The sequence below is a fragment of the Aspergillus neoniger genome (assembly GCF_003184625.1).
Source record: "Aspergillus neoniger CBS 115656 unplaced genomic scaffold BO87scaffold_10, whole genome shotgun sequence".
NCBI classification, from domain to species: Eukaryota; Fungi; Ascomycota; class Eurotiomycetes; order Eurotiales; family Aspergillaceae; genus Aspergillus; species Aspergillus neoniger.
Window position 1 is genome coordinate 335,561 of NW_020291138.1, and position 26,051 is coordinate 361,611.

The 26,051-nt window shown below is 51.3% G+C and overlaps 11 protein-coding genes across 11 annotated transcripts; 4 read left to right on the forward strand and 7 right to left on the reverse strand.

Moving 5' to 3' along the window:
- Window positions 1-270: 270 nt before the first annotated feature.
- On the reverse strand, window positions 271-1,006 carry BO87DRAFT_395495 (putative lactoylglutathione lyase (Glo1); the record flags this gene model as incomplete). The annotated part of the gene is made up of 2 exons (XM_025625189.1): window positions 271-333; window positions 389-1,006. The coding sequence occupies 2 exons, from the start codon at window positions 1,004-1,006 to the stop codon at window positions 271-273; spliced, it is 681 nt and encodes a 226-aa protein (XP_025481484.1).
- A 481-nt stretch (window positions 1,007-1,487) lies between these two features.
- BO87DRAFT_304566 (uncharacterized protein) lies at window positions 1,488-2,802 on the reverse strand (the record flags this gene model as incomplete). The annotated part of the gene is made up of 2 exons (XM_025619280.1): window positions 1,488-2,447; window positions 2,509-2,802. The coding sequence occupies 2 exons, from the start codon at window positions 2,800-2,802 to the stop codon at window positions 1,488-1,490; spliced, it is 1,254 nt and encodes a 417-aa protein (XP_025481485.1).
- Window positions 2,803-3,758: 956 nt separating this feature from the next.
- Window positions 3,759-7,829, reverse strand: BO87DRAFT_355415 (GTPase BMS1). The gene is made up of 4 exons (XM_025621331.1): window positions 7,662-7,829; window positions 7,513-7,583; window positions 7,357-7,446; window positions 3,759-7,290 (listed from the first exon to the last, which is right to left on the reverse strand). Exons 1-4 carry the CDS (start codon window positions 7,717-7,719, stop codon window positions 3,973-3,975), a joined length of 3,537 nt encoding a protein of 1,178 aa, XP_025481486.1. The 5' UTR covers window positions 7,720-7,829; the 3' UTR covers window positions 3,759-3,972.
- A 232-nt stretch (window positions 7,830-8,061) lies between these two features.
- Window positions 8,062-9,357, forward strand: BO87DRAFT_355419 (urea carboxylase-associated family protein). Its single transcript, XM_025621332.1, has 2 exons — window positions 8,062-9,036; window positions 9,088-9,357. Exons 1-2 carry the CDS (start codon window positions 8,298-8,300, stop codon window positions 9,285-9,287), a joined length of 939 nt encoding a protein of 312 aa, XP_025481487.1. The 5' UTR covers window positions 8,062-8,297; the 3' UTR covers window positions 9,288-9,357.
- Window positions 9,358-10,332: 975 nt separating this feature from the next.
- BO87DRAFT_375022 (potassium transporter 5) lies at window positions 10,333-13,305 on the forward strand. The gene is made up of 6 exons (XM_025622927.1): window positions 10,333-10,567; window positions 10,631-10,880; window positions 10,934-11,194; window positions 11,240-12,004; window positions 12,050-12,196; window positions 12,245-13,305. Exons 2-6 carry the CDS (start codon window positions 10,680-10,682, stop codon window positions 13,232-13,234), a joined length of 2,364 nt encoding a protein of 787 aa, XP_025481488.1. The 5' UTR covers window positions 10,333-10,567; window positions 10,631-10,679; the 3' UTR covers window positions 13,235-13,305.
- A 443-nt stretch (window positions 13,306-13,748) lies between these two features.
- On the reverse strand, window positions 13,749-14,469 carry BO87DRAFT_457601 (uncharacterized protein; the record flags this gene model as incomplete). The annotated part of the gene is made up of 4 exons (XM_025628816.1): window positions 14,140-14,469; window positions 14,029-14,069; window positions 13,905-13,973; window positions 13,749-13,836 (listed from the first exon to the last, which is right to left on the reverse strand). Exons 1-4 carry the CDS (start codon window positions 14,155-14,157, stop codon window positions 13,749-13,751), a joined length of 216 nt encoding a protein of 71 aa, XP_025481489.1. The 5' UTR covers window positions 14,158-14,469.
- A 73-nt stretch (window positions 14,470-14,542) lies between these two features.
- Window positions 14,543-16,188, forward strand: BO87DRAFT_375024 (alpha-ketoacid dehydrogenase kinase family protein). Its single transcript, XM_025622928.1, has 2 exons — window positions 14,543-14,885; window positions 14,942-16,188. The coding sequence occupies exons 1-2, from the start codon at window positions 14,674-14,676 to the stop codon at window positions 16,146-16,148; spliced, it is 1,419 nt and encodes a 472-aa protein (XP_025481490.1). The 5' UTR covers window positions 14,543-14,673; the 3' UTR covers window positions 16,149-16,188.
- A 44-nt stretch (window positions 16,189-16,232) lies between these two features.
- Window positions 16,233-17,767, reverse strand: BO87DRAFT_355427 (putative 2-methylcitrate dehydratase (PrpD); the record flags this gene model as incomplete). The annotated part of the gene is made up of 2 exons (XM_025621333.1): window positions 16,233-17,371; window positions 17,425-17,767. 2 exons carry the CDS (start codon window positions 17,765-17,767, stop codon window positions 16,233-16,235), a joined length of 1,482 nt encoding a protein of 493 aa, XP_025481491.1.
- An 81-nt stretch (window positions 17,768-17,848) lies between these two features.
- On the reverse strand, window positions 17,849-20,141 carry BO87DRAFT_355429 (IQ calmodulin-binding motif protein). The gene is made up of 4 exons (XM_025621334.1): window positions 19,777-20,141; window positions 18,899-19,715; window positions 18,297-18,824; window positions 17,849-18,242 (listed from the first exon to the last, which is right to left on the reverse strand). The coding sequence occupies exons 1-4, from the start codon at window positions 20,011-20,013 to the stop codon at window positions 17,968-17,970; spliced, it is 1,857 nt and encodes a 618-aa protein (XP_025481492.1). The 5' UTR covers window positions 20,014-20,141; the 3' UTR covers window positions 17,849-17,967.
- Window positions 20,142-20,376: 235 nt separating this feature from the next.
- On the forward strand, window positions 20,377-22,921 carry BO87DRAFT_405471 (putative thiamine pyrophosphate enzyme; the record flags this gene model as incomplete). Its single annotated transcript, XM_025625935.1, has 4 exons — window positions 20,377-20,434; window positions 20,796-20,938; window positions 21,003-21,215; window positions 21,284-22,921. 4 exons carry the CDS (start codon window positions 20,377-20,379, stop codon window positions 22,919-22,921), a joined length of 2,052 nt encoding a protein of 683 aa, XP_025481493.1.
- A 1,164-nt stretch (window positions 22,922-24,085) lies between these two features.
- Window positions 24,086-25,150, reverse strand: BO87DRAFT_385098 (amidohydrolase family protein; the record flags this gene model as incomplete). Its single annotated transcript, XM_025624708.1, has 1 exon — window positions 24,086-25,150. The coding sequence occupies one exon, from the start codon at window positions 25,148-25,150 to the stop codon at window positions 24,086-24,088; it is 1,065 nt and encodes a 354-aa protein (XP_025481494.1).
- Window positions 25,151-26,051: the final 901 nt, after the last annotated feature.

Here is a 26,051-nt window from a genome sequence, read left to right on the forward strand (position 1 = left end):
GAGGGATTGATTGCTTCATGAGTGGAGGGCATTGCTGTATTCATTTATCATTTGAATACAAAAAAAGACTATGACGGTGGAAGCGTGGAGAGACGAGCTAGTCAAGGATTACCGTTGAAAGGGGGAACGAGTAGAAAGTCCCGCGGAGTTTGTACTTGTTGTGGAATGGAATTTGTGGCTTGGCTTTCAGGGCTGAGAGTTATTCTCCAAGGTGCTTTGGAGTTGCTATAACACACAAGTTCAAGTTACATTATTCACTTCCCAATGAAATCAACTACACCAGGCCCATTGATCCTGCATGTTCTGCGGAACAAGTTCAACCATGTATCCGTCCTATACAACCGTCAATAACTTCGGTACTGTGATTGATAGAGTCAGGTCTGCCCACCGGATCAGCCACACACGCAATCTGATCGTAAATCTCCTTGAACTTTGGATGTACATCCCCCGTCCCCAAGCCGCGATGCTCTTCCCAAGCACTGAGAGGAACACTGCCCCTGGAACTATCCCCAACCTCTTTCAGCACGTGTACACCATCCCCCCTCAGTCGCTCGACAGCCGCAGGAACATCCGGGACAGTGAAACCTAGATGGCCAAATCCCAAGTTAGGAGGCAAGTTCCCTGTAGACACTCTAAACTCTTTATCCTTCTCAGTCCCATGAGTATGGTAAAACTCCAGCAGCCCGATGGTCTGGGTGAGTTCACGGACGTTGGCGACTCGGAAGGCCCAGGCAGAAAGGTCGGCGCGGTCGCTGGGAGTGGGGGGATAGCCAAGGTAGTACATGGTGAAAGGGCCGGCGTTCATGGTGAAAATGGTGCGCATGCCCATGAGATCGACGTAGAAATGCAGAGTGCGCTGAGGATCTCGGATGCGGAGCATAAAGTGATTCAAACGGTAACCGACCGTGTCGGTTGTCAGAGGCGGGTCGGTGTTATGACCCCCAGGAAGATAGATGCCAGCCTCGAAAGGGGATGATTGAGATGCGGAAGGTGTTGCTTCGTCCATTTCTTTGGCGTGACGAAAGATTGTAGCTTAGAAGAGCGCAAGTTGTTTGCACGCAAGCCGGAGGAAACCTGTACCAGCAATAGAACCAATGCGCGCGAGATGCTCTACGTAGCGAAGCCCGTTGTAGGAATTAAGGAGCACAATGGTGGGAGCTTCTCCAAGTATGACCGAATAATGACCTGTTTGAGCAGATAGTGGCATTAGTGGACCATGGAAACATGATGTTGAGAACGCCACGACCGTTCCTTTCGTCTGAGGATATAGTAATCGCAATTGTAAGAGTAATCTAGGGCTGGCCTGAACCAGATATTTGACCCAATCTTAGTCCGACTCCAATAGCGATTCTTCAGGTTGGGGTACCAAAGAGTATAGGCAAACCAGGGCAAATGTTGCCCCTGTCTGATGACTGCCATTTTTAGTCGTACATGTGAGTTCAGGAAGGCAGGCAGACCGAATACTAAGGGCTGTGTCCGAATGCCTCTCATCCACCTCGTCGGTTATGCTCTTGAGAGCTGCCAGCTTGCTTAGAGCCATGGTCCGTAAAGCTGGACTGGGTCGAAGCAAACTTGACTTCGTCGTCGCTGTCACTGTCCATTTGATCCAGAATCCGGTCGATCTCGTCTCCAGCGTGCAATTCTAGACCAATTCCTTGATCGTTTGAAACTGGCATAGGCCGACCACGGGGATTACTGTCTTGAGAGTCTTGACTATGGGGCACTCGAGAAGCCGAGCTTCTGGAATCGTGGCTGCTCTGAAATATATTTCGTTGACGTTGGGAATGCTGGGAGCTTGAGTGATAACCCGAATGTCCAGGACTGGACATGAAAAGCAGAGTTTCAATAGCGTCCTGTTCCATAGCGCTATTTCGATTGTGGTTTTGATGACCAACCGTACCGTTATAAGAAGCCTGACGCATTGGGCCAAGAGGAGGAGTCCCAGGGACCTGCACCTTCTCTGAATGTGCAGCTGGCCTGGACACGCCAACCTCTTGGTAAGAACGATGTCTGCGATGCAGTGACACAGAAACTTTCGGGTGGTGCAGCGGCTCGTTGGGGTTGGGACGTCGACGGCGACTGCGGCTTCCACTTGCAATATCTGCAGGGGGTGCGAGTTTTGGACGGGGATGGGGTTTTGGCAGATCGAGGTGTGAGGGTGGCGCGGCATCGGCGGATTGGGCCACAGGAGACAACCGCCCAGGGCCGCTCGGGGTGTAGAAACTGGTTGTTGAGGGTGGATCCGGCGCAGACATTGTGGTTCCATCTGGTGAGCTATTTTCTCCCAAACGCTGAGCCTCTATCTCGCTGAAGGCGGGCAACAGTCCAACCTTAGCGAGAGATTCTGTACTAGGCGATAAGGAATGAGCATGGACGCCATGGATCTTCCTACTCTTCTCAACCTTGGCGGCAGCATACGATAATCGCGTTCGCAGGTGAACGGACAACTAATTTGCAATTAGATTTCACATACAAGTCGCCGAAATTGATGTAAGGAGTAAGCCTTACCGCTGCAATCCTGCTCTCACGCGATAAGGAGCCAATACTATGAGAGCGACGTCGATCGGGACTGTCTACTTCGGAAGGGTAGTCCGCTCCAGGGGCATCGACAAGGTGTTTGGAGATCCCAGCTGCAGTCCTCTTCGATGGGGCGTTATGTTTAGATGGGCTTCCCGGTACCGTCATAGAGGAACTATGGCTCTTTCGAATGGTGGACGCCAATGGCTCAGACCTGATCTGTTGCCCACCAGAGGACGCGTGTATACTCGTCCCCGTGGGTTCTGACGAAAGTTGATGGTGCATTATTTCTTGCGTTCTGTTGTATTCGAAGCGCTTTCCTTGTGCGACAGGCGGCAGACCCGTCGAGACCGAAGACTGTGGTAAGTGTCTATTGGAATTAGATGCCGGCTGATCCGATGGTGGCTCTGATGTTATGTGAACCGCCATGGACGACTCCGGCTTAGGTGGCGATACGCTAACACGACTGTTTCTATGATCTATGGTGTCATGATGGCGGCTCCCAGCTGGGCGGCTGTGTTGTTCGGTGGCTTCTGCAAGATTCCGCAACGCAATTTGGGGTTGGGGGTTCTGCACATGTGGGCGTCCGTCTAACCGCGACGATCCACTCATAATGATAAGATGAGCGGCGGAAACCTGACACTGCAGGTCTTCTGAGGAATCTCAATAAGCTCTCGGGTGTGGCGTTTGCACATTCCTCCGATGGCAGCAGAGGAGGCAGAGGGTAAACAATCACGAGGGCTCTCAAACGGCCTGGCGTCTAGCGTCAAATAGAGGCAGATCACCGCCCGCTTCTGACGTTGTTGGGCACGGGAAGGTCCGAAGCGGAGCTGTCAGGAGCACTCAGTCCACTGAGACAAAATGCCTGGGAAGCTGTTTGCTGCAAGGGATGGCGTTCGAAGAATCCACACGTGCAAGGCGGGACTAAGTACTAGCAAAAGCACGTTGCTGGTCTCCGCACGTCAATCCCGATGCCTGATGGATCGGCTTGAGGGGCGTGAGGGAAGGATGAGGAGGGATGCCATATGTAGACGAGAATCCGCCTACATGGAGAACAAATTGAATGCAGAGCTAGCGTTCACTGCGCTGGTGGGCGCAGGGCAACATGGGGAAGATCTTCCAGGACCAGCACAGCAACGAGCGACGAGACAAGACGCGCTGCGCGGCGCGGTCACGTGGGGTTACTTCCACCGCATGGTTCAGGCACCATTTTCAGGCAGCCACAGAAATGTAAAAGTCAACACCAACTCAGTCTATTCCTGGTATAGAGCATCAATATATCCACATAAGAACAATAATCCAATAAGAGAAATAAGAAGTCCGACGCTATAGTCGGGTAAGATTCAACGCCATCCACCATGCAACATGTAGATAGATACACATCGACCATATTCACAGTAAACTTTTAACATCCGGTAGAGATCCCAAAAACATGCCGTTGCAGGAAGCGTTGCCTTACTTGCGCTTCTTACCCCCGCCACCTTCACCGTCCTGGTTTTTGCGCTTCTTACCTTCTCGGCGCCAGTATTCATCCCGTTCTCTCTTCTCCCGCTCGGCCTTCTTTTCCAGACCCTCCGCAACCTTGGCACGATACACCTGGCGCCGTTCCTCCTGCTTGGCCGCACGCTTGGCCTGCTTCTCATTACGCATGGTATTAAGCTTCTGCATGAGATCTCGTGCCTTCTTCTCTTCACCACCCAGGACCACAGCACGCTTCTGCATGTAAGTCTTGTCCTTCCGACCCTTCATCTTCGTGATTTGGGACTTGAAGGGAAGGTCAGCCGCCAGCTGGCGTGGCACACGAAGAGGGTTGAAGTGACGCTCGGGGCGCTCAATGGCGCGGTAAGCCGAGTCCTTGTTCATAGGAGTAGGAATTCCCTTTTCACGACGGACTTCACCAGTTAGACGCATAGCCTTCCAGCCGTTGTCACCGACACCGTCCTCGTCCAGATCCAGCAAGTTGGTGACAGGGTTGTAGAAGCGGTGGGGCTTGATCGGGTACCATGCGCGAAGGAAGACGATATCACTCATGAGAATCTTGTCCTCGAAGGTAGCACGGAAGTAACCCTCGGGCTTGCTGAGAGCGCGTTTGATCTGACCACGAATACCAGATACAGTCCGGATGGAAGCTCCTTCAAATTTGGCGATTTCAATAGACGAGTTGAACATGTCCTTGATGAAAGCGGTGTTCTTGAAGATCTTGTAGGGTACACCAGTCAGCTTAAGCTTCTTGACAATCTCCGTGTGCTCGTCGACGCTCAGTACGACACCTGTAGCAGCGATGCGGAATCCCGGGGTCTTGTTCGAGAATGATTGCAGACAGCAGAAACCGGTGTTAGGTGCAACAAGAGGCCCGTAGAAGGTACCAAAGCAGTGCATGTGTTCGGGAGTGTACTTGAGCATGCGGTTACGGGTTCGACTGTCCGAAGTGCTGTATATCGGCAGGGACTGGAAGCGGCGCCAACCGAGAGAGAAGATAAGAGGGTCGTTGCTCTTCAGGATCTTCTTGTGCCAACGATGCCTCTTGATGCGGATTTGCACGTAACCGAATCTGTCTTCAGTCGGAGCCAGTCCACCCACAATCACAGGGAAGCGGGGGTTGAACTTGGTTGCGAATTCGCAAGGAACGTTCTCAAGCACGATACGTGCATAAGTACCAGCCTTGAAACCTTCCGCACGGGCCCTCGAGGCCGGGTCAAGCATATCGAATTCAGCACGGTTGATGTCGATCTGCTTCTGGAGCTTGGCCTTCTGCATATCGTACCACTCGTCCTCTCCGAATTCTTCTTCTCCACCACCGGCCTGCCGGGAGTTGTCCTTGGAGTTAGCGAATCCTTCACGGTCTTCTTCCTCGAAGCGCAGCCTCAATTCTTCCTTCTTCTTCGCATTACGTTCTCGCTCTGCATCCAAGTCGACGGGGCCTTCGGGCTCTGCAGCTTCATCATCCTCGGCGCCTTCTTCGTCAGAGAATCCGTCGAAAGCTTCACCGGTCTCCAAATCTTCAAACTCTCCGTCACCCTCGTCATCCTCATCAAAGGCATCATCGACATCCGAATCATCGTCGTCGCCACCAGACAGTTTGGCACTGACAAAGCGCTGCCGCAAGGATTCAATCATGTCCGCATCTTGCCATTTGGCTTCTAGTTTGGCGTAGTCGTACTCAGGAACAGCACGGTACTCTGCAGCTTCTTCTTTCTCAACGTTTGTCTTCCTGAAGAAGGCATCTTCGTCCTCTTCAGGCTCTTCATCGTCATTTCCGTCGGCCTCCTCCTTACCACTCCATCGGCGGATCACATCTGCAGGTGTGATGGTTTCATCGTAAAGCATGCGTGACAAGTCAGGGACACGGTACTTGGGACGCTTCGAATGGAGGGCCTTGGCATTGGCAAGCATGTTATCCTTCCAACGGACCTCGCCATCATCTTCACCGTCTTCGTCTTCGTCGTCCTCGTCGCTATCGAGGACCTGATCCTCTACTGACGAGATGGAACCAAGGTCGGAGTCACTGTCGGCAAAAGCGATGTCATCCTCTTTCTGATGAGCATTGCCGTTTTGTCTTTCCTTGAAGTTGGCCTCGAAATCTGGCGGTGCGGAAGCGTCGACCTCTTCCTCATCACCGCTCAGGTCCTCTTCCTCATCTTGCTCCATGTCCTCCTCGTCCTCTTCGCCCTCTTCGCTTTCGAAACCTTCATCATCGTCCGCCGCATCCTGATTGTCCTGTTCGCCGTCCAGGAATCGAACGTTTCTCTTGTGCTTCCTGCCGACAGCTTCATCCTCGTCATCTGCCTTTCCGATGGCACCACCGCCGCGGAACAAACGAACACCACTGTCTGCCTCACCCAAAAGTTTACGCTCTCCTTGAAGACCGACGACCAATTGCTCTCCCAGACCACGCTCCTCGTCGTCGGATTCCTCGCCACGATCAAAGTTCGAGGTCTTCACATCGATGTAAACAGCATCCTTGTCAACCAAGACACCACCGACGTCGGACATAGGAGCAAAAAGCAACTTCTGCTTCTCTCCCAGCCTGCGCTTGCTATTCTTGCCGGTAGCTTTAGCCAACTGCTGATCCATATAAGGTGTTGGGCATGGGTCGGGGAGAGACTCAATGCCAGAAACAGTCAAGTCACCCACACCAGGAACATGCACGCGCGCACCAGAAGCCGGGAAGTTGGTACCTCGTAGGTAACCATAGAGCGCTATCGTCCGATCACACTTCGGGTTTTCTTCAATCTGGGTAGGCGGCGTGATGTCGAGGAATCGATCTGCGAGGGCGTAAGGGTGAGAGTTGCGCCAGATGAGCGGTCTCGGGTTCTTCATGACAGACAAGAAGCGGGACAAGTTGTGCACTTCACGGTCGGGGTAGCGGCCATTGACGACTCCGGAAAGGTAGAAAAGCTTGGCACCGTTGTACAGCTCGCTCCAGAAACGATGCTTGAGGCGTTTCTTGGCAGCACGCAGGGTGCTCTGCTTTTTGAAAAGGTCCAAGTGGGTCAGGATACCGAACACATTTCCGGGCATACCGTGAGAGCCCAAAACGTTCAAGAACTCCATAGTCTCCATCTCGAAGCCATAGTTTCCGTCGATCATCAGAAGCACAATATCCGCGATCTTAGCCACATCGACCATGCTGGCGAGGGAGTCGGAGGGGCATTCTAGGAAGGTAAGGCGGCGCCGTTTTGAGGTTACAACAGTCAACGGTCCCTTAGGGGTACTGAGGGTCTGCTTTGTGTATCGACGGATCAAGGACTTGATAAGGGTCGTTTTTCCAACCTGGAAGGAGCGAAGGCATTAGCATGTTGCAATCTTGACAATGGCATCATTGGTAAAGATACATACCCCCGGTGGGCCAACAATAGCCACCACGAGCGGCGGAGCCTCCTCGGGCAGGCGATCAACAAGAGGCACATGGAGTCTCTTCTCTTTAATCTATGCGGCAGAATGAGCATCAGTGACCGTTGCGTACGGAATTATGAAGAGGGTAGTAGCGCATACATCGTGAGATCTTGCGCCGGCCTTATTCGATTTGCCAGGGTTCGAGAACGCGAAAGCCTTCGGATTCGGGCCTAAGTTGCGATACATCTGTTAGTCGACCATTTTCTTTGAAAAAGCGGCGAATCCGACTTTGAAGAAGTACTACATACCGTCGTACTTCTTTTTCTCTTTGGCAGGGCGATGCGCCCTGTTGGATTGCTCCTCCATCTTGAATATACGAGGTCTGTAGACCCCTCAAGAAATCTCTCCCCGGCTCGTGAAAAGATAAAAGCTTTCACCAAAAAGTCGAGCAATCGGCGAGCTGCTTCCGTTGTCCAGTAGCTCGGCCAAAATTATTATTTCCATTTTCTTTCGCCGGAGGGTGTTTTTTCCGAGCCGAGATCTTCCCGCCGGAGAAAATGGGGGCAAAAGGCGGAACAGGAACATTGCTGCCCCAGGCAATGAATTACTAATGAGATCAGTTCTGCGATCAGTTATCGTCCGGCCCGGTCGAGTCCGATAAGGGCTCAACCCTTCCATATCGGCCCGGTGTCAATACGTCGTGATGGCCATGAGAGGACCCGAACTGGGACCCCAAAGCGGGGCTGTATGGGGCAGAATACGATAAGGAACGCTGCGATCATCGGCAGGCATCCCGAGGTAGTCGTGTACTATTAAAGCATAGGTTCACTGCCCCTGGTGTGGGCTAAGATGTACATTCCTCTCGCATTGGTCGCGTACGCTGGTCATCTCGAACCGCCAAATATATAACCTTAAGACTACTGCTTCAACCAGACACATCCACAATGGCTGCTCCGCGTCGTCCCCCTCCAGCTTATACAGCTCCTGCTGATTCTGGTGTCCATGCTACCTCAAAGCTGTACCGAAACATCTCGGAAACAGCTTCCGAGTCCTCCAAACGAACTCTAGAGTCATCCTTCACTATTCGTCCATGCTCGGGCCAAGCTTGGGTAGTACCAGCCGGGCACATCTGCCGTCTCACAACGCCGAAGGGTCCTCAAGTGGGTGATCTTAACATCTGGAATGCGAATAACCCTCGCGAAAGACTCTGGGCAGCGCGCACTCGTCAGATCCACGCCTCCCATGTCTCGGTTGGTGACCGCCTGTGGTCGAACCTGCCATACTTGCGCCCTCTAATTACCATTACAGGTGATTCGCTAGCAGGTGGGCAACTTCACGAAGTTTTGGATGAGGATGGCAAGCGAACAGAAGGAAAGGGCTTCGGCACAACGCAGTTCGGAGGGCGCGTGCACGACCTTCTTGGTACCCGTTGTGATCCTTATGTGAATCTGGTCATGGGTGGGGAAAGCTTCGACTTCCACTGCCACTCTAACCTGACCCGTGCTGTTGCTCCGTATGGTCTGACAGAGCTTGACGTGCATGACGTGCTCAATGTCTTCCAGGTGACGGGACTCGATGAGGAAGGAAAGTACTTTATGGAGACTTCTCCTGCAAAGCCGGGAGAGTACTTTGAGTTCTTCGCTGAAGTTGATGTACTCTGCGCACTGTCGGCATGTCCTGGAGGTGAGTTTTATCTGGCAATCATGGAAATTAGATACTAATTCTTAGTCGTAGGTGATCTGTCAAACTGGGGCTGGGAGGAGAAGGCAGATATGGGGGCTACCACACGTCCCCTAGGTGTTGAAGTGTATAAGTTGACGGATTCCAAGGTGCTTGATGACTGGAAAGAGCCTCAAAGCCCCAAGTATGCTGGTATGCACGGTATGAAGATGCCACAGAGGGTGGATGACGAATCTGGTTATGTTGGGCTGTAAATGTTGGGGAGGATCTATAATATGATGTATAATATACAATGAATGACCAGAGTGTCCGCATACCACGTCGAACCGAATGGCTATCCAAAGCAATCCGAATAAACCTTTTGATATAGTAGCATCAACTTCCGGCAATACCGAGGTTTACAAGTCGTCTGAGGGGTCCTACTCAGAATGCTTTTATTATCTTGCGCTGAAGATGACTTTTTGTTTGTTGAGGTAGGTCTCCAAGGCACTAATTGCTGGTCGACTTAGAATGATGTGTCGCGTCTATCTGGAGAGCAGATAGAGAGATGCGTCCCAACATATGTAGCAGTGGTAGTAGTGGTAGTAGTAGTAGTAGTAGTAGTAGTAGTAGTAGTAGTAGTAGTAGTAGTAGTAGTAGTAGTAGTAGTAGTAGTAGTAGTAGTAGTAGTAGTAGTAGTAGTACTAAGGGTCCGTGGGGAATCTGCTCTTTGTCAGATACAACTACAGTAACAGCTATGACAGGTTTCAAAATGGACGACAGGGATTTGTATTAAGGGGTCCCCTCTTTATGGATGAATCTTCATCCAAGTGAACGATACATTACAATAGGCAGGATGCTGGTTTTATGGAGACACTCTCATTCCTTGAAGAGAACTTCCCATTAACTTGTACTTTAATAGCAAGAAGTGAGATGACAAATCTATTTTGTAACTACACGCACATTAACGCTAACCTGAATGTGCTTCGACAATCATGACAGGAGATAATCACTTGGATCCATGTGTTGCGTGGAGGCGAACTCAAGGAATGGGATGAAACAGCGACGATCATGAGAGCTAAAGTCACCACCTCCGGAAAACACCAGATTTGGTCTAAAATCTTATCTTTATTCCTTTTGACATTCCAGCATCAGCGAGTCGGAGCGAATGATCAGCGCCATGTGGTGCGGGATGCATTGAACTTGCCGTGAATGCACCGAGCAACTATTGGTGCTAACAAATGCCGCACTCTCTGGGCCGAACCCTAGAGGTTGGACCAGAAAAATCCCTCTCAAGGTGCTTGCAGCTTTTATCTATAGCTATCTGTGCATTATCTAAAACATTCTTGAGATATCATCCAATCCCTATTTTCTTCGAGATAAGGATATAGCTAGATGGCGTTCGATGGCTCGTATACGATGGCTGCGATGTGTGTCCACAAGCGTGAGAAGAGCACGCGGGATGAGGATTTGTTCAGAAGCTGACGCTTATCTACGATTCTTGCCGCCTGAACCATCAATATAAGTACTACAATGTTCAGTGGCTTCTATAAAGGTGAATCGCACATAGCTCTGCGTCATCCCATACCTCTTTAACTGACGTGACCCGACCTTTAAGCTAGCTAACTGCCAGTACTCTCACGAGTCTGTCTTTGCCTCGCATTAAAATGGACCCTGACCCAGAGGCCTTGAAGGAACTGCCATCACTGGCGACGGTGAAAGAAAAATCTCAACAGACTCAAGACTCGATCTACAATATTCGCCCATGGAATAACAATCATCTGGATCGAGCCATTAGTACTGTGAGTACTATTGGCGAGGATGATGACCCAGGCTTGCGCAGACCTACAGACTTCAAGCAAAGACAGGTACTGTCTGACAGGATTCCAGGGTTCAGAAGCACGCAGGCTAAAACAAGCAGGATTTCTCTGGCAAAATGCTTCTTTGGCTCGCATACCAGTCAATCGGTGTCATATACGGAGATATTGGAACCAGCCCGCTCTACGTCTTTTCGTCTACGTTCACCGAGGCACCGTCTCGCCAAGACCTTATTGGAGTGCTCTCCATTATAATCTGGAGTATTACTATTATGGTGACCATAAAATACATCTTCATTATCCTTCACGCGGATAACGATGGAGAGGGAGGTACATTCAGCACATATTCTCTGCTCAGTCGCTATGTAAGACACACCTCTCTCTGTGCCGGATAAAATTGACCAGCTCAGATGAATATCACTCATCGAGATCCTCGAGAGGCATCCCTTGTGCAGATGAAGAGACACCTGTCAATTGATCTCGAGAGCTCCAGCAGATTTGCCAGACACAGCCTGGAAACAAGCAAGTTCGCGAAGCGCCTACTGAAAGTCGTAGGAGTACTGGCCGTTACGATGGTTCTCGCGGATGGCCTGCTCACTCCCGCTCAATCCGTGCTGGGTGCCGTCCAGGGAATTGAAGTTGTTTCTCCAAACATTTCCAAAGGCACTGTCATCGGGGTCACGGATGCTATCTTGGTCATCTTGTTCTTGCTACAGCCACTTGGTATCACGCGGGTTACGTTCGCCTTTGCCCCAATAGTTATCATTTGGCTTGGATTCAACGCCGCGTTTGGAATCTATAACCTTGCTAAATATGATGCCGGGGTCTTTGTCGCCTTCAACCCCGGTTATGCATTCACATTTCTGATCCGACACGGAGAATCAGGATGGAGAATGCTCAGTGGTACTTTGCTTGCCTTTACCGGAGTCGAAGCCCTTTTTGCCGACCTTGGTGCTTTTAGTCGTCGGGCGATCCAGATAAGTTGGTTATGCTATACATTTCCCTGCCTACTTCTGGCATATATCGGACAGGCTGCATACATCAGTGTGCATCCAGAAGCATACTCGAATCCGTTCTACAATGCAGCTCCCCCAGGCACCATTTATCCTGCGCTTGTAATTGCCATTCTAGCAGCTATAGTTGCATCGCAAGCAATTATCACTGCTACATTTCAGGTATGAACTTCGCTTTCAAGGTATGACTGGCCTAACTCCGTTTAGCTCCTAGCGCAAGTGATGAAGCTCTCATACCTCCCACAATTCAAAGTGGTTCATACATCCGATATATTCCATGGACAGCTTTACATACCGCTTGCGAACTGGCTACTGATGATCGGGACGATACTTGTGGCGTCTATCTATAACAACGTATGTCAATCGATCTTATGCTCATTGGGGTGCGCTAATGAAGAGCAGACTACATCTCTTGGAAACGCATACGGAGTGTGTGTCATCTTCGTCACCTTCTTCGACACATGCATGGTTGCAATGGTAGCAATGTTTGTATGGCGCAAGAGTCCTTACCTTGTCTTCCTGCCCTGGCTTACAATTGCTTGCTTCGACGGGGCATACCTTTCTTCAGCACTAACAAAAGTCCCCACTGGCGCATGGTTCACTCTCGCCGTAGCCACCATTCTCGCCCTGCTCTTTCTCCTCTGGCGATTTGGAAAGGAGCAGCAATGGTTTGCTGAAGCAGAAGATCGCTTCCCCACATCGCATTTCGTGACCAAAGATCAAGATGGTAGCATTCGCCTTACAGATCGGTTTGACGGTGCACCTCTGAGCACCACTCAGGGTGTGGGCATATTCTTTGACAAAGCTGGAGAGACCACGCCCATCGTCTTTAGCCAGTTCATCCTGAAGCTCACGACAATGTTTGAGACGATCATCTTCTTTCATCTACGACCTCTCGAAACTCCATCAGTCCCTATCGATGATCGCTACACTGTTTCGAAACTTGCAATTCCAAACTGTTACCGTCTGGTTGTCCGCTACGGCTACAATGACGAGATCATTTCCCCGGACCTCGCTAGCACCATCACTGACCAGGTCCGCAAGTACTTAATCGAGCATAGACATACCACTGCTCCGACGGAAGCCAGCACGAGCATAAGTCAGCTGAGCCGGGATATAGGTCAAGATTCGACGAGTGCTGAAGAGTCCCGGACGATCACTAGCCGAGGGAGGCCGGTCGATCCTGTAGCACTGCTGGAGAAGGCCTGCGCACATAACGTGCTCTACATTACTGGCAAGGAGCAGATGAGAGTCAAGAGGGGTACGAATACTTTTAGGCGATTTGTGCTGGAGATCTTCCTATGGATTCGGGACAATACCCGAGCGAAGATTGCTTCTTTGGGACTGGGAGCCGAAAAGGTGATTGAGGTGGGGTTCTTGAAAGATATATGACCACATAGTCTGTAGTGAGATAACAGCATATCGTATGATTTATCGATAACCCATCTAAACTATTATGATCCACCCAGATATTTCTTTAGATCTTCATCCACGTCATTCATAAGCTGTTGATAGTATACAACACGTGACTGCCCCTCGCGGGATAACGTCATCGGGTGCGTCATTGCCGCAGGGAATCACAGGATGGAACAATGCTATTCAAGACGAATCCGGAAATGCCAGTTGCATTTATCCACAGTTAGTGAAAAAGTAAGACTTTTGAGGGGCAGTTGTGTAACATTAGCAGTATATACACGATACGTAGAGCTCTTCATATCACCCGCTTCAAATCTCGCGCCCCTCAGTTTCTACAGACTACTCATGCTTGTTGGCTGGATACAAAAATTCTTCATGAAAATAGTATCATAATTCATACATTCAATATAACAAATAAGACCATAGAAGTAATCTAAGCTCCCGCAAAGTAGTCATACGGCCGGACTAATTCTCTTCTAATAACCTTTGTTTACTGGATCGAGACTTCGCTGTCTTTCTCGACGTGGATGTGGTCGGAGGACTGGAGGGTGGAGACTTGCTCATCGTCGTATTGGACACTTTTTGATCAATATTTAGTTGGGTATGCAAAAGATAGTAAGCTTGACAGTGGGGAAGATGTTCATACACGAAACCCTTGACCAGAGCAAATTCCTTCACGATCTTGCCTCCGTTGTCGGTGGCGGTCTTCTTGGCCCTACACACAAGTATTAGACCCAAGCTTTTTCTGAGTGAACTGTGGTATATCTCACTTCTCGAGCTCCTCAGGGGGAGACTCCTTCTTGAGGCTGACCTGCAAATCATGAAATTCGTTAGCATTCAGCCAGGGACGGGAGTGGGACGGGACAGGATAACAAACGAACCATGTACTGGTGAGGCATGTTGGCGGTATATTTGTTTTGACAAAGAGAAGTAGTTCTTGAGTGAGAAGAGAATCTGTAAACCTTTGACCTAAAAATGTTGATGAAAGATGTAAGATGAGTTGCCCGATGTGGGACAGGGGAGGGTTTATTTATACTCTGCGGCTAGTAGTAAGAAGTAAGTAAGAGTTAGGCACCTGCGGGGGTCGATCTCACGCCCTGATAAGGGGACCGAGGGGTCTCGGACTAGTAGGGACCAACCAGTGCACACTACTTCATTGGGTGCAGTGCAGGATCGATGATGTCTATGCAGACAGGGGTTAACAGAAATACAGTTAATGTGGCTGAAGAGTGCATGCAGATAACTACGTTGCATCACAAATGGCTACATTTCATATATTCTTGGTGAATATTGATTTGTATGGGTGAGTCAACTGGCGAGTTCTGCGGCAGCACGTGAGACGGATCCCCCACGGAGTCCGGCTTGTGAGGTCATCGACTGCTGTGTCTTGCAAGTCGCCATGGCCAACTTCTACCATGGCGGTAAGACGAGCCCTGCAGACTGCGTCTCGGGGTGCTAGCCTTCGATATCATTGTTTCGCAACCTTTCCAGCAAGGTCCTTTTCTTCGTCACCCCTCGTGCAGACGACTACATCCCCTCGGCACGCGTTTGCCTACGGCGCCAATGATGAAGTTGCCCGTCTCGCCGCCAGTCGTCGCCGACCATTGACTCTAGCAGATCTGCTCAAGTATGCAGCATGCGCTATACACTCCTCGAGATAGGGATAATTGCTAATTTGAATAGACATGGGCGTCCGCCCCTGTGCAAAGATGCCCTCCTGGCCTCGGCCAACTTCACGCTCTCCCTTCTTCCGGCCCGCCTAGCGTCTCGTATCGAGGCTCTCCGCAACCTCCCTTTCATCGTCGTATCGAATCCGCATGTCTCCAAGATCTATAACAACTACCTACACTCGCTCTCGACCCTCCTGCCATATCAGCAACGCCAGGTCACGACGCTGGAAGAGGAGAACCAATTCGCTGAAGTACTTGCCGATCTCGTGCATACGCATACGAACACCATTCCCATTCTTGCCCGCGGCTTTCTCGAATGTCGCCGATACATCGATCCCACTGAAGTGACACGGTTCCTGGACACGCACCTGCGCGCCAGAATCGGCACACGGCTCATAGCAGAGCAACACTTGGCGCTGCACTTTGCCTCGCAGCCGGTCCGCGACGATCCATCTGAACAACAAGAGACACCGAAGGATGCTGCACCATCAAATTACATCGGAGTCATTGATACCGCGCTGCAACCCGCCCGCATAGTCAAGTCGTGCGAGGACTTTGTGGGCGAGATCTGCGAGCTGAAGTATGGGGTCCGTCCGCGGTTGAACATTGGTGGACAGCCGGACGCTTCTTTCGCACATGTGCCGGTCCACGTGGAGTATATTCTTACGGAGTTGCTGAAAAATGCTTTCCGGGCGGTTATTGAGTCCGGGAATGGGAATGAGCCCATTGAGGTGACCATAGCGGCGGCACCTGATGTTCCTGCCAGTCCGGTACATGACCCGAAGGCGAAGGAGAAGTGGAGTCACTCCGATTCGGATACTGGATTTCACATGGACACCGTGGTGGGAACGGCGGATGCGAACGAGTCAATCAAGTGTTGGTCGCCGTCGCAGCAGAGCATCACGATCCGCATCCGAGACCGGGGTGGAGGTATCCCTCCGGAGGTGCTGCCGAATATCTGGTCCTACAGCTTCACTACCTTCTCTGACTATGGTATGAACGGGTCGGAGAATGGCAGCATGGACGCGCTGAACACGATATCCGGCAGCGGGGGCCATTTGAGCAGCATTGCCGGACTGGGGTATGGGCTGCCATTGAGCCGGGCATATGCAGAGTATTTTGGAGGGAGCATTGCGGTGCAGAGCTTATGGGGATGGGGAACAGATGTATACTTGACGCTCCAGGGAGTGGCCATGCCATCTTGTGTACCGCAACATTGATATACCACTAATCTAACGAGGGCCGGAACCAATCTAATACCACTTACTATTTCTCATTCCCCATCCCAAAATCTCATCTACTGCTCATAGATGTGTGTCTGACATCGCAAGCAAATCCACCAACTCACAAACCCTAGCATCATCCCTCTCCACCACCTCCAAAATCCTCTGAACCTCCTCCTCCGTAAACATCAACCGCATATTCCTCACAAACTTCCTCCTAACCTCCTCCCCCGTCCTCGGATTCCTCACATGCCCAACCGGAAACTCCACCAACACCTCCTCCAACACCCGCCCATCCTTCAACCTCACCACCACCCCAGCAGCAATACTCCTCTTCCCAATATCCAAATAATCCCTCGTCAGCTCCTCATCCTCCTTCACCACAATCCTCCCTCTCAACTCCTCCACCCTCTCATCCCCCACCCAGCCCCCCTCATCCTCATAATCCTCCACCTCAATCGCCCTCCCCTTGACCATCGCAACCGCAACAACCCACTCCAAACAATGATCCCTCTCCGCCGCACACTTCAACTCATCCCTCCCCGCCCTAGAAATAATATATTTCGCCGCCCAAGGTACCCTCACCACCACCTCCTCCACATCCTCCCACACCACCCCCGGCTCTTTCACCATCTGTCCCAAAACCGCCTCCACAGCCGCACACCCATGCCCCTCCACCGGCATAATCTTATACATCACCCCTTCCACCCCCCTCCTTTCCATTTCCCCAAGCTTACCTACAAACTCAAACTCCCTCCCCCCAAACCTCCCATCCCTGAACCCGCCCCCCTTATGCCTCAATACACTCCCCACACCCCTCATCGCCTCCTCACTCCCCTCCCTATCCGCCCTGAACACCAACGCAACCGCCCTCGCCGCCGCATCAGCAGCCGCCCATCCCTTGCGAGGCACAGTGCACGGATGTGTACGATACAGACGACTCGGTCCCGCGTCCATCCACACATGGGATAGAATACTCTGCGTCTGTGTAGCAGAATGGCCCATCATCCACGAGCAAACTGCCGCCGAGGCCAACTCGACGAGAATGACGTGGTCGAGGTTGTGTGCGTGGAAGGCGTTGAGCGCTTGGTAGTGTGTTTGGATCTCGTAGGATTTGGTTATTGCAGAGAGCAGGGTGGAGATTGTTGGTTTCGGTTCATTGAAATATTTGGGGTGGCGGCTTAGGTAGTCTGCTGTCGCGAGGAGGGCGGCGATGTTGTCTGTTCATTTAGGTAACTGGGGGTGAGGAACAAGAGGTAAGGGAAGTATCTACCAGAAGGATGACCCCATTCCATCCCCCAACTCGCATCGTTGTGGTCCAGGTAGCGGATTAGGACGCCTAGGTCGAAGGTACCCTTTACTGGGTCTACGGTGTGAGAGGTACCCGGGACTGGGAATCCATGGGGGACGGTGGTGCTGGGGATGATGGGGCCGAGGAGGGCTCGTGCGGAGGGGGATTTCGAGGCGGTTTCGATGGCGCAGGAGAGGGCGTCGAGGAGGGCGGTTCGGGCTGCGGTGGGGTGGATGGTAGAAGTGGTGGGGGAGTGGGTGTAGGTTGTTATGTCGCGGAGGGGGAGGTCGTATACTGGTTCTTGTGGTTGCTTGGGTTCATTCATTTTGGGTGGTGGTTATGATGCTAAGTAATGATAGAACTTACTGGGGACGGAATATGGATCTAGGGAAGGTATAGTATTTATCCAACTGTATGACTACTATCCAAACAAGCTAACACTATGCTATAGTCGTACATGTCCAACATATCGCTAGTAGATAATGGGCAAAATCATCCAAAAGGCCAAACAAGTATATAACTATACTAAAAACCACCCGCCCCTCTGACCCTCTGCACCGCTCCTACTGCTCCCCGTGCCCAGCTAAAGTGTCCCGGGTCAACGCCAATCGATCCCACGGGGAGATCATTGGTCGTTGGATCATGCCAGCAGCCGTCTTCTGGGCTGACGCCGCCGTAGTACGCCGTGTTTTGGTTCCGATCGATGGCTTCACGCCAGGCACGGCAGACAAGTGGGGAGTCCAGCAGGAGGTTTACCTCCTGGCTGTGGTAGAAGGATTGGGTGTCGAGGTTTCCATTACCTGCATCTTGTCAGATTTCACATCACTTTATATGGAGTGTAGAGTGGGAGATACCTTGAATAGCAACCTTCTCATCAACAATCATCAGCTTAATATGACAACTCCTCCGCTTAAACTTATTATGAATTGGCCGGACTTGATCCTTCGCCACATAATTAAAAATCCGCAGACGGAATCGCTGCTCGTCTGTATCTAGCGCCTTGTACATTCGATGCGCAACCATCTCGTTCGTCCCATTCTGGAACGGCAGTAATTCGCCGGCGTCGTTGTACCCCAGACACAAGTAGCATGTGACGGTGACGTCGCGGGTTTTGACGGCCTCGATCAGAGCCTGGACGATGGGCTCGGCGTTCATGTTGGGCGTTTGAATGAAGATGGATTCTTGCGCGTTGTTGATTGCTGCGAGAAAGCTGCTGTTTTGTGGTGTGTGGATGCTGCTGTGGTTGGGGGCGCCCCAGGGTTCCCGGTTGATGACGGCCATGGGGAAGGGATCGTGTGGTGGGAGGACGACGTAGGGCTGCATGATGAGTTCTTGGTCGCTTTCGGGGGCGTCGGCAGACATGTCAGTTTGGATCGTGGTATCTATTCATTAGAGATTAGTTTCTTTTCTGGCCCTGCATGGATCTGTAACGCTAGTGGTTGCGGTGCATGCATACTTAAGCGACGAGTCACAGCCTGCGTTCTAGTCTCTCCCTCCCGTGGTAACAGCAAACCGTTCATGCGCTGGGCCTCAGCCCGAATATCCGGGTCATAGTGATGTTCGTCGACAGTAAGTTCTGGGAGAGGCCCCGGGTCTGGAGCATCATAGTCTGGCTGCTGCGAGGCGTGACAAGGGATCGGAGCCCCCGTGGCGGGCGAGTCCAGCATGGGCAGTGGGGGTTCGAGAGAACGACCCCACGAAATCAACGCCGTATCATACAACCCATCCACAATGGGTCCCTCGACATGAATCATCATCTCCAGGTTGTCGTTATCCTGCACGTTACTGCTCTGCAGCAGTCCAATTCGCCGATCGATTACCATGAACTTGGCGTGAAAGGTCCCGAAGATAGGTCGGTGGTAATTGACGACCTGCAGATCGATGTTGGGGATCTCATGAGCTGCAGGAAGCTGCACCTTTTCGCTGGTATATTTCTTCTCCGGCACTGGTAGGTGGTTCTCAAACAGCTGCTGCGGATCTCCACGATCGTAGACCATCTTGACAATTACTTTTGTCCCACGTTCGCCGGCTCGTCGGGATAGCTCTCGGAATGCATTGGTTACCAGCGTGGAGGCATCCGAATGAATCCAGAAATTCGTCGCCAGAAACACTTCCTTCTCAGCTCGTACAATGCAATTGGCCATATGGCGACAGAGGTCTGGCAATGGGGCGATGATAGTCAGAGGGACTACGCCGTGGCTGCCCATCAGTGGCGGGGAGACTACCCCGGACATGGGATTCTTTTCTAATGCGCAAAGCGCATCGTGGTAGATCTGATTCCTGTCAGGTATGTCTCTCCAAGGAAGAAAGTGATAGTATTGGCTGGTTAATTACCTTCAAGAAAAGGTCGCTGGGTTGAGTGCTGCCCCAGTTTCCACACTGCAGAACCTTTCGCAGTTCATGATCGTCCTGGTCGACCGACTCGTTCGAGTCAGATTTGTGTGACTTTGACTTCCGATCATGATACAACTTCTGGAATAGCTTAGTGGGCGATTGCGATGGATCCTGCAAAAGCTCTGAAGTGACGGTCTTCTCGTCATGACAGAGCTCATACACAGTGTCGGAGAGCATGGTGGTTCGCACTTGATTGGCACTTTTGGGCTGACGAAGAAACCAGAAAATAAACGAAGCCAAACTCAGAGAATACACGGCGCTGACGAGTTTAAAAAGGGGTATCCAGGTGGATTCGCTGGCGGGACCCCAGGCCACTGGCGCGACCATGACTATTAATAATAATATTAATATGAAAGGATGGCTGCCTGCCTACGAGATGACGTATTTGGGGGTTATTTACCGGTCAGCATTCAGATTCTGGATGGCCATGGGATAATATAACTATTAATTGGGGCCATTACTATAAATGATGTGGTGGGCGCATCCCTTGAAAACCGCAAGCAACTGGCGAGGGACGCGGCCACGACGTCATGCGGGCTGATGATAACCAGTGATAATCAATTGAGAAACTGGCAGATGAGCAGGTGGAACTGTTCTAGTAAGATTAATCGGTGGATGGATCCACCAACTACCAGCTTGGCTCTGGAACAAGCTCCTGTCGGAGAGAACTGGGCAAAGTAGGGCTGATCGAATACTCGTGATACTGGGCATTTTTGATCCCATTATTGTTGTTGCTGGTGATCGGCTTCCGGCACATAGTCGAAGGATGACCACCTCCACCCTAAATTCCCAGCTTCGCACCATGATTGCACCTTGCAGCTCAAGTATGGGTTCCACCTCCTCGTGCCAACCTTATTGACGAACTACTTACCCCGTTGGGTGATTACTCAGTGAAAGCCGTTAGTTAACCTCGGTGTTAAACTGCAGTTTCTCCTCACCAGTTCGGACTTGCCCCCGAGCCTTGTCCTTTATTAAGCCGGCTTTATCAATCTATTCCCGAGTTTCTGTATCCCCCTTCTTTTACTCCGCATTGCTCTCGGTCAACTCCAGTCTATCTCAATTGCGCACCCATAGATTACCGTTGTTGATCGATTGCGACCATGTGAGTCACTACGACTTCGCAATTGGCCTTACTTGCTTGTTTCATATTCATTGACGGTCTTCAGGGTCTACACAGCATCCTTTGCCTTCTTCGAGGCACTCTGGGAGGTACTGTCCCCATCCACAATAGAACGTCGGTCAAGCTAACCTTCCAGGCTGGGGTCTCCCATGTCTTTGTCAACCTTGGCTCTGACCACCCCTCTATCCTCGAGGCTATGGTCAAGGGCCAGAAAGAAAAGCCCGATGCCTTCCCAAAGATCATAACCTGTCCCAACGAGGTGAGTCGATCAATGCAATCTCGTTGTGGATCTCGACCGGACACTAACCCCGCATGCCTCCTTGGCAGATGGTGGCCCTGTCTATGGCCGACGGCTATGCCCGCTTGACCGGGGAACCTCAGTGTGTGATTGTTCATGTCGATGTCGGTACCCAGGGGCTCGCTGCTGCTATCCACAACGCATCTTGTGGCCGAGCCCCCGTCTTGATCTTCGCCGGTCTCTCCCCGTATACCATTGAAGGGGAAATGCGTGGTTCGCGCACAGAATATATCCACTGGATCCAAGATGTTCCCGACCAGAAGCAGATCGTCTCACAATACTGCCGATATGCCGCGGAAATCCGATCTGGTAAGAACATCAAGCAGATGGTCAACCGCGCTCTTCAATTCGCTACGAGTGATCCCAAGGGACCTGTCTATCTGGCCGGTGCACGAGAGGTCATGGAGGAGGATATCACTCCTTACTCTCTCAATCAGAGTCACTGGGCGCCTGTCTCCCCATCTGCTCTCCCAACCGAAGGTGTTGAGTTGATAGCATCAGAGCTCGCAGCTGCGAAGAACCCCCTGGTCATTGTCGGTTACTCTGGCCGGGAGGTACGAGGTGTCCACGAGTTGGTCACTCTTGCCAACACCTTCCAGGGCATCCGCGTCCTCGACACAGGCGGCTGTGACATGTGCTTCCCTGGCGACCATCCTGCGTGGCTAGGCATGCGTTTTGGTGTTCATGATGCCATCAAGTCTGCCGACTTCATCCTTGTTGCCGACTGTGACGTACCTTGGATCCCGACGCTCTGCAAGCCTTCCGACTCTGCCCGCATCATTCATGTCGATGTCGACCCCCTTAAGCAGCAGATTCCTGTTGCCTATATTCCCACGATAGCGACTTTCCGCGCCGAATCAGCAACGGCTTTCAAGCAGCTCAACGAATACGTTGCCTCCAACCCCTCCATCCAGCAGACAGTCCAGTCGGATGAGAACCGTGCTCGTGGCAAGCGCCGCGCAGAGGTTTTCCAGAAGACCCGCCAAGCTATCTACAACCTCGCCCGCTTACCTCCCGGCGGGGATATCGCTCCCCTCAATGCCAACTATCTTATCAGCCAACTACGCCAGTCCTGCCCATCGGATACCATCTGGGCCATCGAATCCGTAACTCTCACTACTCACGTGGCCGACCAGATTGCCCCTACCCTGCCGAAATCCTGGATCAACTGCGGTGGTGGTGGACTCGGGTGGTCCGGCGGCGGTGCCCTGGGCATCAAGCTCGCCACCGACGCCAAACACGGCGGGACAAACAAGGGCAAATTCGTCTGCCAGATCGTCGGCGATGGCACCTATCTCTTCTCAGTTCCAGGGTCTGTTTACTGGGTTGCTCGTCGCTACAACATTCCCATCCTTACCATTGTGCTCAACAACAAGGGCTGGAATGCCCCTCGGCGCAGTATGCTCCTCGTCCATCCGAACGGCGATGGATCCCGTGCTACGAACGAAGACCTCAACATCTCGTTCGCCCCGACTCCAGACTATCCGGGTATCGCGACAGCTGCATCTGGCGGTACCTTCTGGGGTGCCCAGGCTGCTAATGTTGCCCAGCTGAAAAAACTGTTACCTGAGGCTATCAAGAGTGTGCAGAATGGTACCACGGCGGTCTTGGAGGCGCAACTTGATGGGACAAAGGGCAAATATGTCGCTGCGAAGCCTTCGCTGTGATGTTTCCTTTAACATATCATTACGCTTGTCACGTCTCTATGTGTATTATGATACATGATACAGTCTTTTGCGCAAGACTGATGCCGCCTCCGATCAAGACAGATAGCAGAGACAGAAAATACTCTCATACAATACAATGAACAACGAGATACACATGCACATTGACCAGATAAGTAAGACTACTAGTAGCATTCAGTAGACAGGCAGTAGACAGGCAGTAGACAGGCAGTAGACAGGCAGTAGACAGGCAGTGGCCTGCTCCATAGTCCGAACCCCAATGAAATATCACCTCGGAGAAATACCTTAGACCAAGTACCTCTTCGTACATCGCCGATCCTCTCCAACCGAGTACCTAGTACTAAACTCGATTAATAACACACAACGCGACCAAATATCCCTTCTGATTGGATCAGACCGCCCAACGGGAAATAAATCTCCGTTACCGGGACTTGACTTCCAGCGCTTGGACTTCAATCCTCGGAGATCTGCGAAGCCTCGGGTTTCTGTCCGGAGGATGCACCTCGCGCAATTTACTGATTTGTTAGTCCTTATAGACATAGGGGTTTGTTCCACACCCCGCCTCCTTGATCCTGGATCCCAATGATGGAAAAGGATGCTCGAGGCAGTAAGTAGTTAACTATTTAGTTTTCCATAATTGGAGGGACAGAACATGTGGAGCTATATACATGATGTCTTTTTTGGAAGAGGGCCCTGACGTTGGTAGGATCTGAATAGATGCCTGATATTGAGATATTGGCTCCACAACCCGGGAGTGGTAATCGATACTGAGGATATGAATACTATTGGGTCAGCATGTCTTGAATGTTCGTCATGCCTTTAGACATGTTAGTCAAAATGCTTGTTTAGGTGGGCTTTCATCTCAAGTACAATACTATCGAGCTCAAGGGAATACCAGAGGTAGTCTACGGTATAGTAGTTAAACAGCTCTTACGTATCAAGGTTCAATCAATACAAAAGCAAAAGCAAGTAGATTCAGCTCATTGAAAGTAACATAACAAATTGTATGTCATTCTCGGTTAGTCGAAAAGCAAGCAGTACGATACCCATTTTGTGTTTCCCACCAGTTTCAGGTCAAAGCAACGCCCCTTATTAAGCAAATAAATGCCTTTCATTATTGATCGTTTCCCAGTTGCAGTGAGTTCCCTAAACAACATCACAATCCTTGAACTTGCTGAGCTTGAACAACCTTCTTGCGTTGTCCCTGCCAACACGAAGATATCCGTCTCGGCCACCCAGTGCCTCCTTGATCTTCTCCTCCTCATCATCGTACCACTGGCAGCCATGCTCCATTCGCTCGTAAGGGAAGTCAACGCTGAACATCATTCGCTCATCGCCGAGCCACTCGTACAGGTAGCGCAGGTTCTGGGTGCTGAAATGTCCACTGGTGGTGATGTAGATGTTGCGCTTGAAGTAGTAGAGCGGTTCCTTCTGGCAAACAGTATCTCCGTTCTTCTCTGCCAGAGGCCGTGTCACGCCCTTGACCCAGTGGTCCATCCGCCAGAAGTCAAATGGGATGCGCTCGCCCATGTGTCCGATGATCACCTTCAAATTGGGGAATCTATCGAACACGCCGTTGACGATGATTCCCATTAGGTGCAGTGCGACTCCGTTGCAGTAGCTTTGGGGTGGTCCGATGAGGTACTTGCGGTCCTCGTAGGTCTGCTTGTAGAGTTGGGTATCCCGCAAGGGTGCGGCAGGATGAAGATAGACCGGGACATCTAACTCAACAGCCACTCTCCAGAACTCGTCGTAGTCGGGCTGATCGTAGAACAGAGGCTGATCATCGTCTCCCTCCCCGGTATGTTGAACATCGTTCAGCAAGGCTCCATGGAAGCCAAGCTCCTTCACGCAGCGGCGAAGCTCATGTCCCGCCTGTCTGGGATCATGCATTGACAGAGCTGCAAATGCTCCCAATCTATCTCGGTGATCCTTGATCTGGTCATGGATGTAGTTGTTTACATCGCGGGCCCGTTTCTCGGCCTTGTCCTTGTCGGTGATGCCCTGGATACCCGGGACAGTCAGGGAGAGGATGCTGTATCCAATGCCGTTCTGGTCGGACAGCTGCAAGCGTTCGTCTGTGATGGACACTATCTGGCGCTTGTAGCGTTCAACATCTTTAGGGGCGATGTAGAGGGCTGCCTGGGCATCGATCTCCTCATCCATGCCCTTCACCTCAAAGGCTTCTTCGAGAGCGACCTTTCCACGCATATTGAATTATTAGGTTTTGGTAACTTGTCCAAGCTTTCTAGTGAGATGCAATAGATATGTGTCAAAGTCAATAGAAATTGAGTTATTAGGTATAGAGTAGATGATGCTCTTTGATTGAGATGATCGTCTGTTCAACTGGCTGAGTGTTTGAGGGGGTTTATATACTAGCTGCATCGCGGCTCAACCCATGGTAGATACTCCCATGATGTTCGGTGACAGAAGGTTCCCCGCAAAGATTCCCCTCCATAGCATTTGGTTTAAGATGGCCGGTTCTTAGCTTGAATTGCGGTGGTGGAGAGGGGTTTCAGAGGATTATTGATTCCAGATGCCAATTTGACTTTCGGGTAACTGTTCCAAGGCCTCATCGCCTATAACATTGAATGTTGTTTGGAGTTGGTCTCAGTTGAGGGTTATGTATAGCAAATGTCATGAGGGGGCTTCCTGTCATACTTATTTCATCCGAGTTCACCGCTAGTGAGACATTGATCTAGACTTGGGTGTGGCAGCTGTGGCCTCACCCGGGTAGACTCGGATGATGGGAAGTGGCTTGTGATGGCTTCAGGGAGGGGAATACAACGAAGATCCCGATGATCTCAGCGTGATCATGGTACATCCTCTTCTGTATTGGAATTGGTCAAGGGATAGTAGCTGGCGTTGTCCCCAGCTGGGAAACCACGCCCGACATTTGAGCAAATTTAGTTCCCAAAACTAGAAGGGCAATAGCCCATGATACGTCTCATCGAAGAGCTAGATCGCTCTTTCCAGGTTGAGCTGTAAGGACGGTTGTAATATGCTCTGATGTATAGCCTGAAGGTACCCTTGAAGGAAGTCATGAGGAGTTACCTCGAGCCAGCTTGAGCCAGCTCCAGGATCCGTCACCTACCGAGCATCCCGTACTGAG

Bases quoted from the DNA above. Each gene is read 5' to 3' on its own strand.
- BO87DRAFT_355429 (XM_025621334.1), bottom strand. From the start codon at position 20,013: ATGCTCTCCGACACTGTGTATGAGCTCTGTCATGACGAGAAGACCGTC. The intron at 18,825-18,898 runs GTATGCATGCAC...TCTAATGAATAG, and splicing joins GGCTGTGACTCGTCGCTTAA to ATACCACGATCCAAACTGAC. The intron at 18,243-18,296 runs GTATCTCCCACT...GACAAGATGCAG, and splicing joins TGAGAAGGTTGCTATTCAAG to GTAATGGAAACCTCGACACC.
- BO87DRAFT_375024 (XM_025622928.1), top strand. From the start codon at position 14,674: ATGGCGGTAAGACGAGCCCTGCAGACTGCGTCTCGGGGTGCTAGCCTT. The intron at 14,886-14,941 runs GTATGCAGCATG...TAATTTGAATAG, and splicing joins ACTCTAGCAGATCTGCTCAA to ACATGGGCGTCCGCCCCTGT.
- BO87DRAFT_375022 (XM_025622927.1), top strand. From the start codon at position 10,680: ATGGACCCTGACCCAGAGGCCTTGAAGGAACTGCCATCACTGGCGACG. The intron at 12,005-12,049 runs GTATGAACTTCG...AACTCCGTTTAG, and splicing joins TTATCACTGCTACATTTCAG to CTCCTAGCGCAAGTGATGAA. The intron at 12,197-12,244 runs GTATGTCAATCG...AATGAAGAGCAG, and splicing joins TGGCGTCTATCTATAACAAC to ACTACATCTCTTGGAAACGC.
- BO87DRAFT_355415 (XM_025621331.1), bottom strand. From the start codon at position 7,719: ATGGAGGAGCAATCCAACAGGGCGCATCGCCCTGCCAAAGAGAAAAAG. The intron at 7,584-7,661 runs GTATGTAGTACT...ATCGCAACTTAG, and splicing joins AGAGAAAAAGAAGTACGACG to GCCCGAATCCGAAGGCTTTC. The intron at 7,447-7,512 runs GTATGCGCTACT...TCTGCCGCATAG, and splicing joins CCGGCGCAAGATCTCACGAT to ATTAAAGAGAAGAGACTCCA.
- BO87DRAFT_355419 (XM_025621332.1), top strand. From the start codon at position 8,298: ATGGCTGCTCCGCGTCGTCCCCCTCCAGCTTATACAGCTCCTGCTGAT. The intron at 9,037-9,087 runs GTGAGTTTTATC...TCTTAGTCGTAG, and splicing joins ACTGTCGGCATGTCCTGGAG to GTGATCTGTCAAACTGGGGC.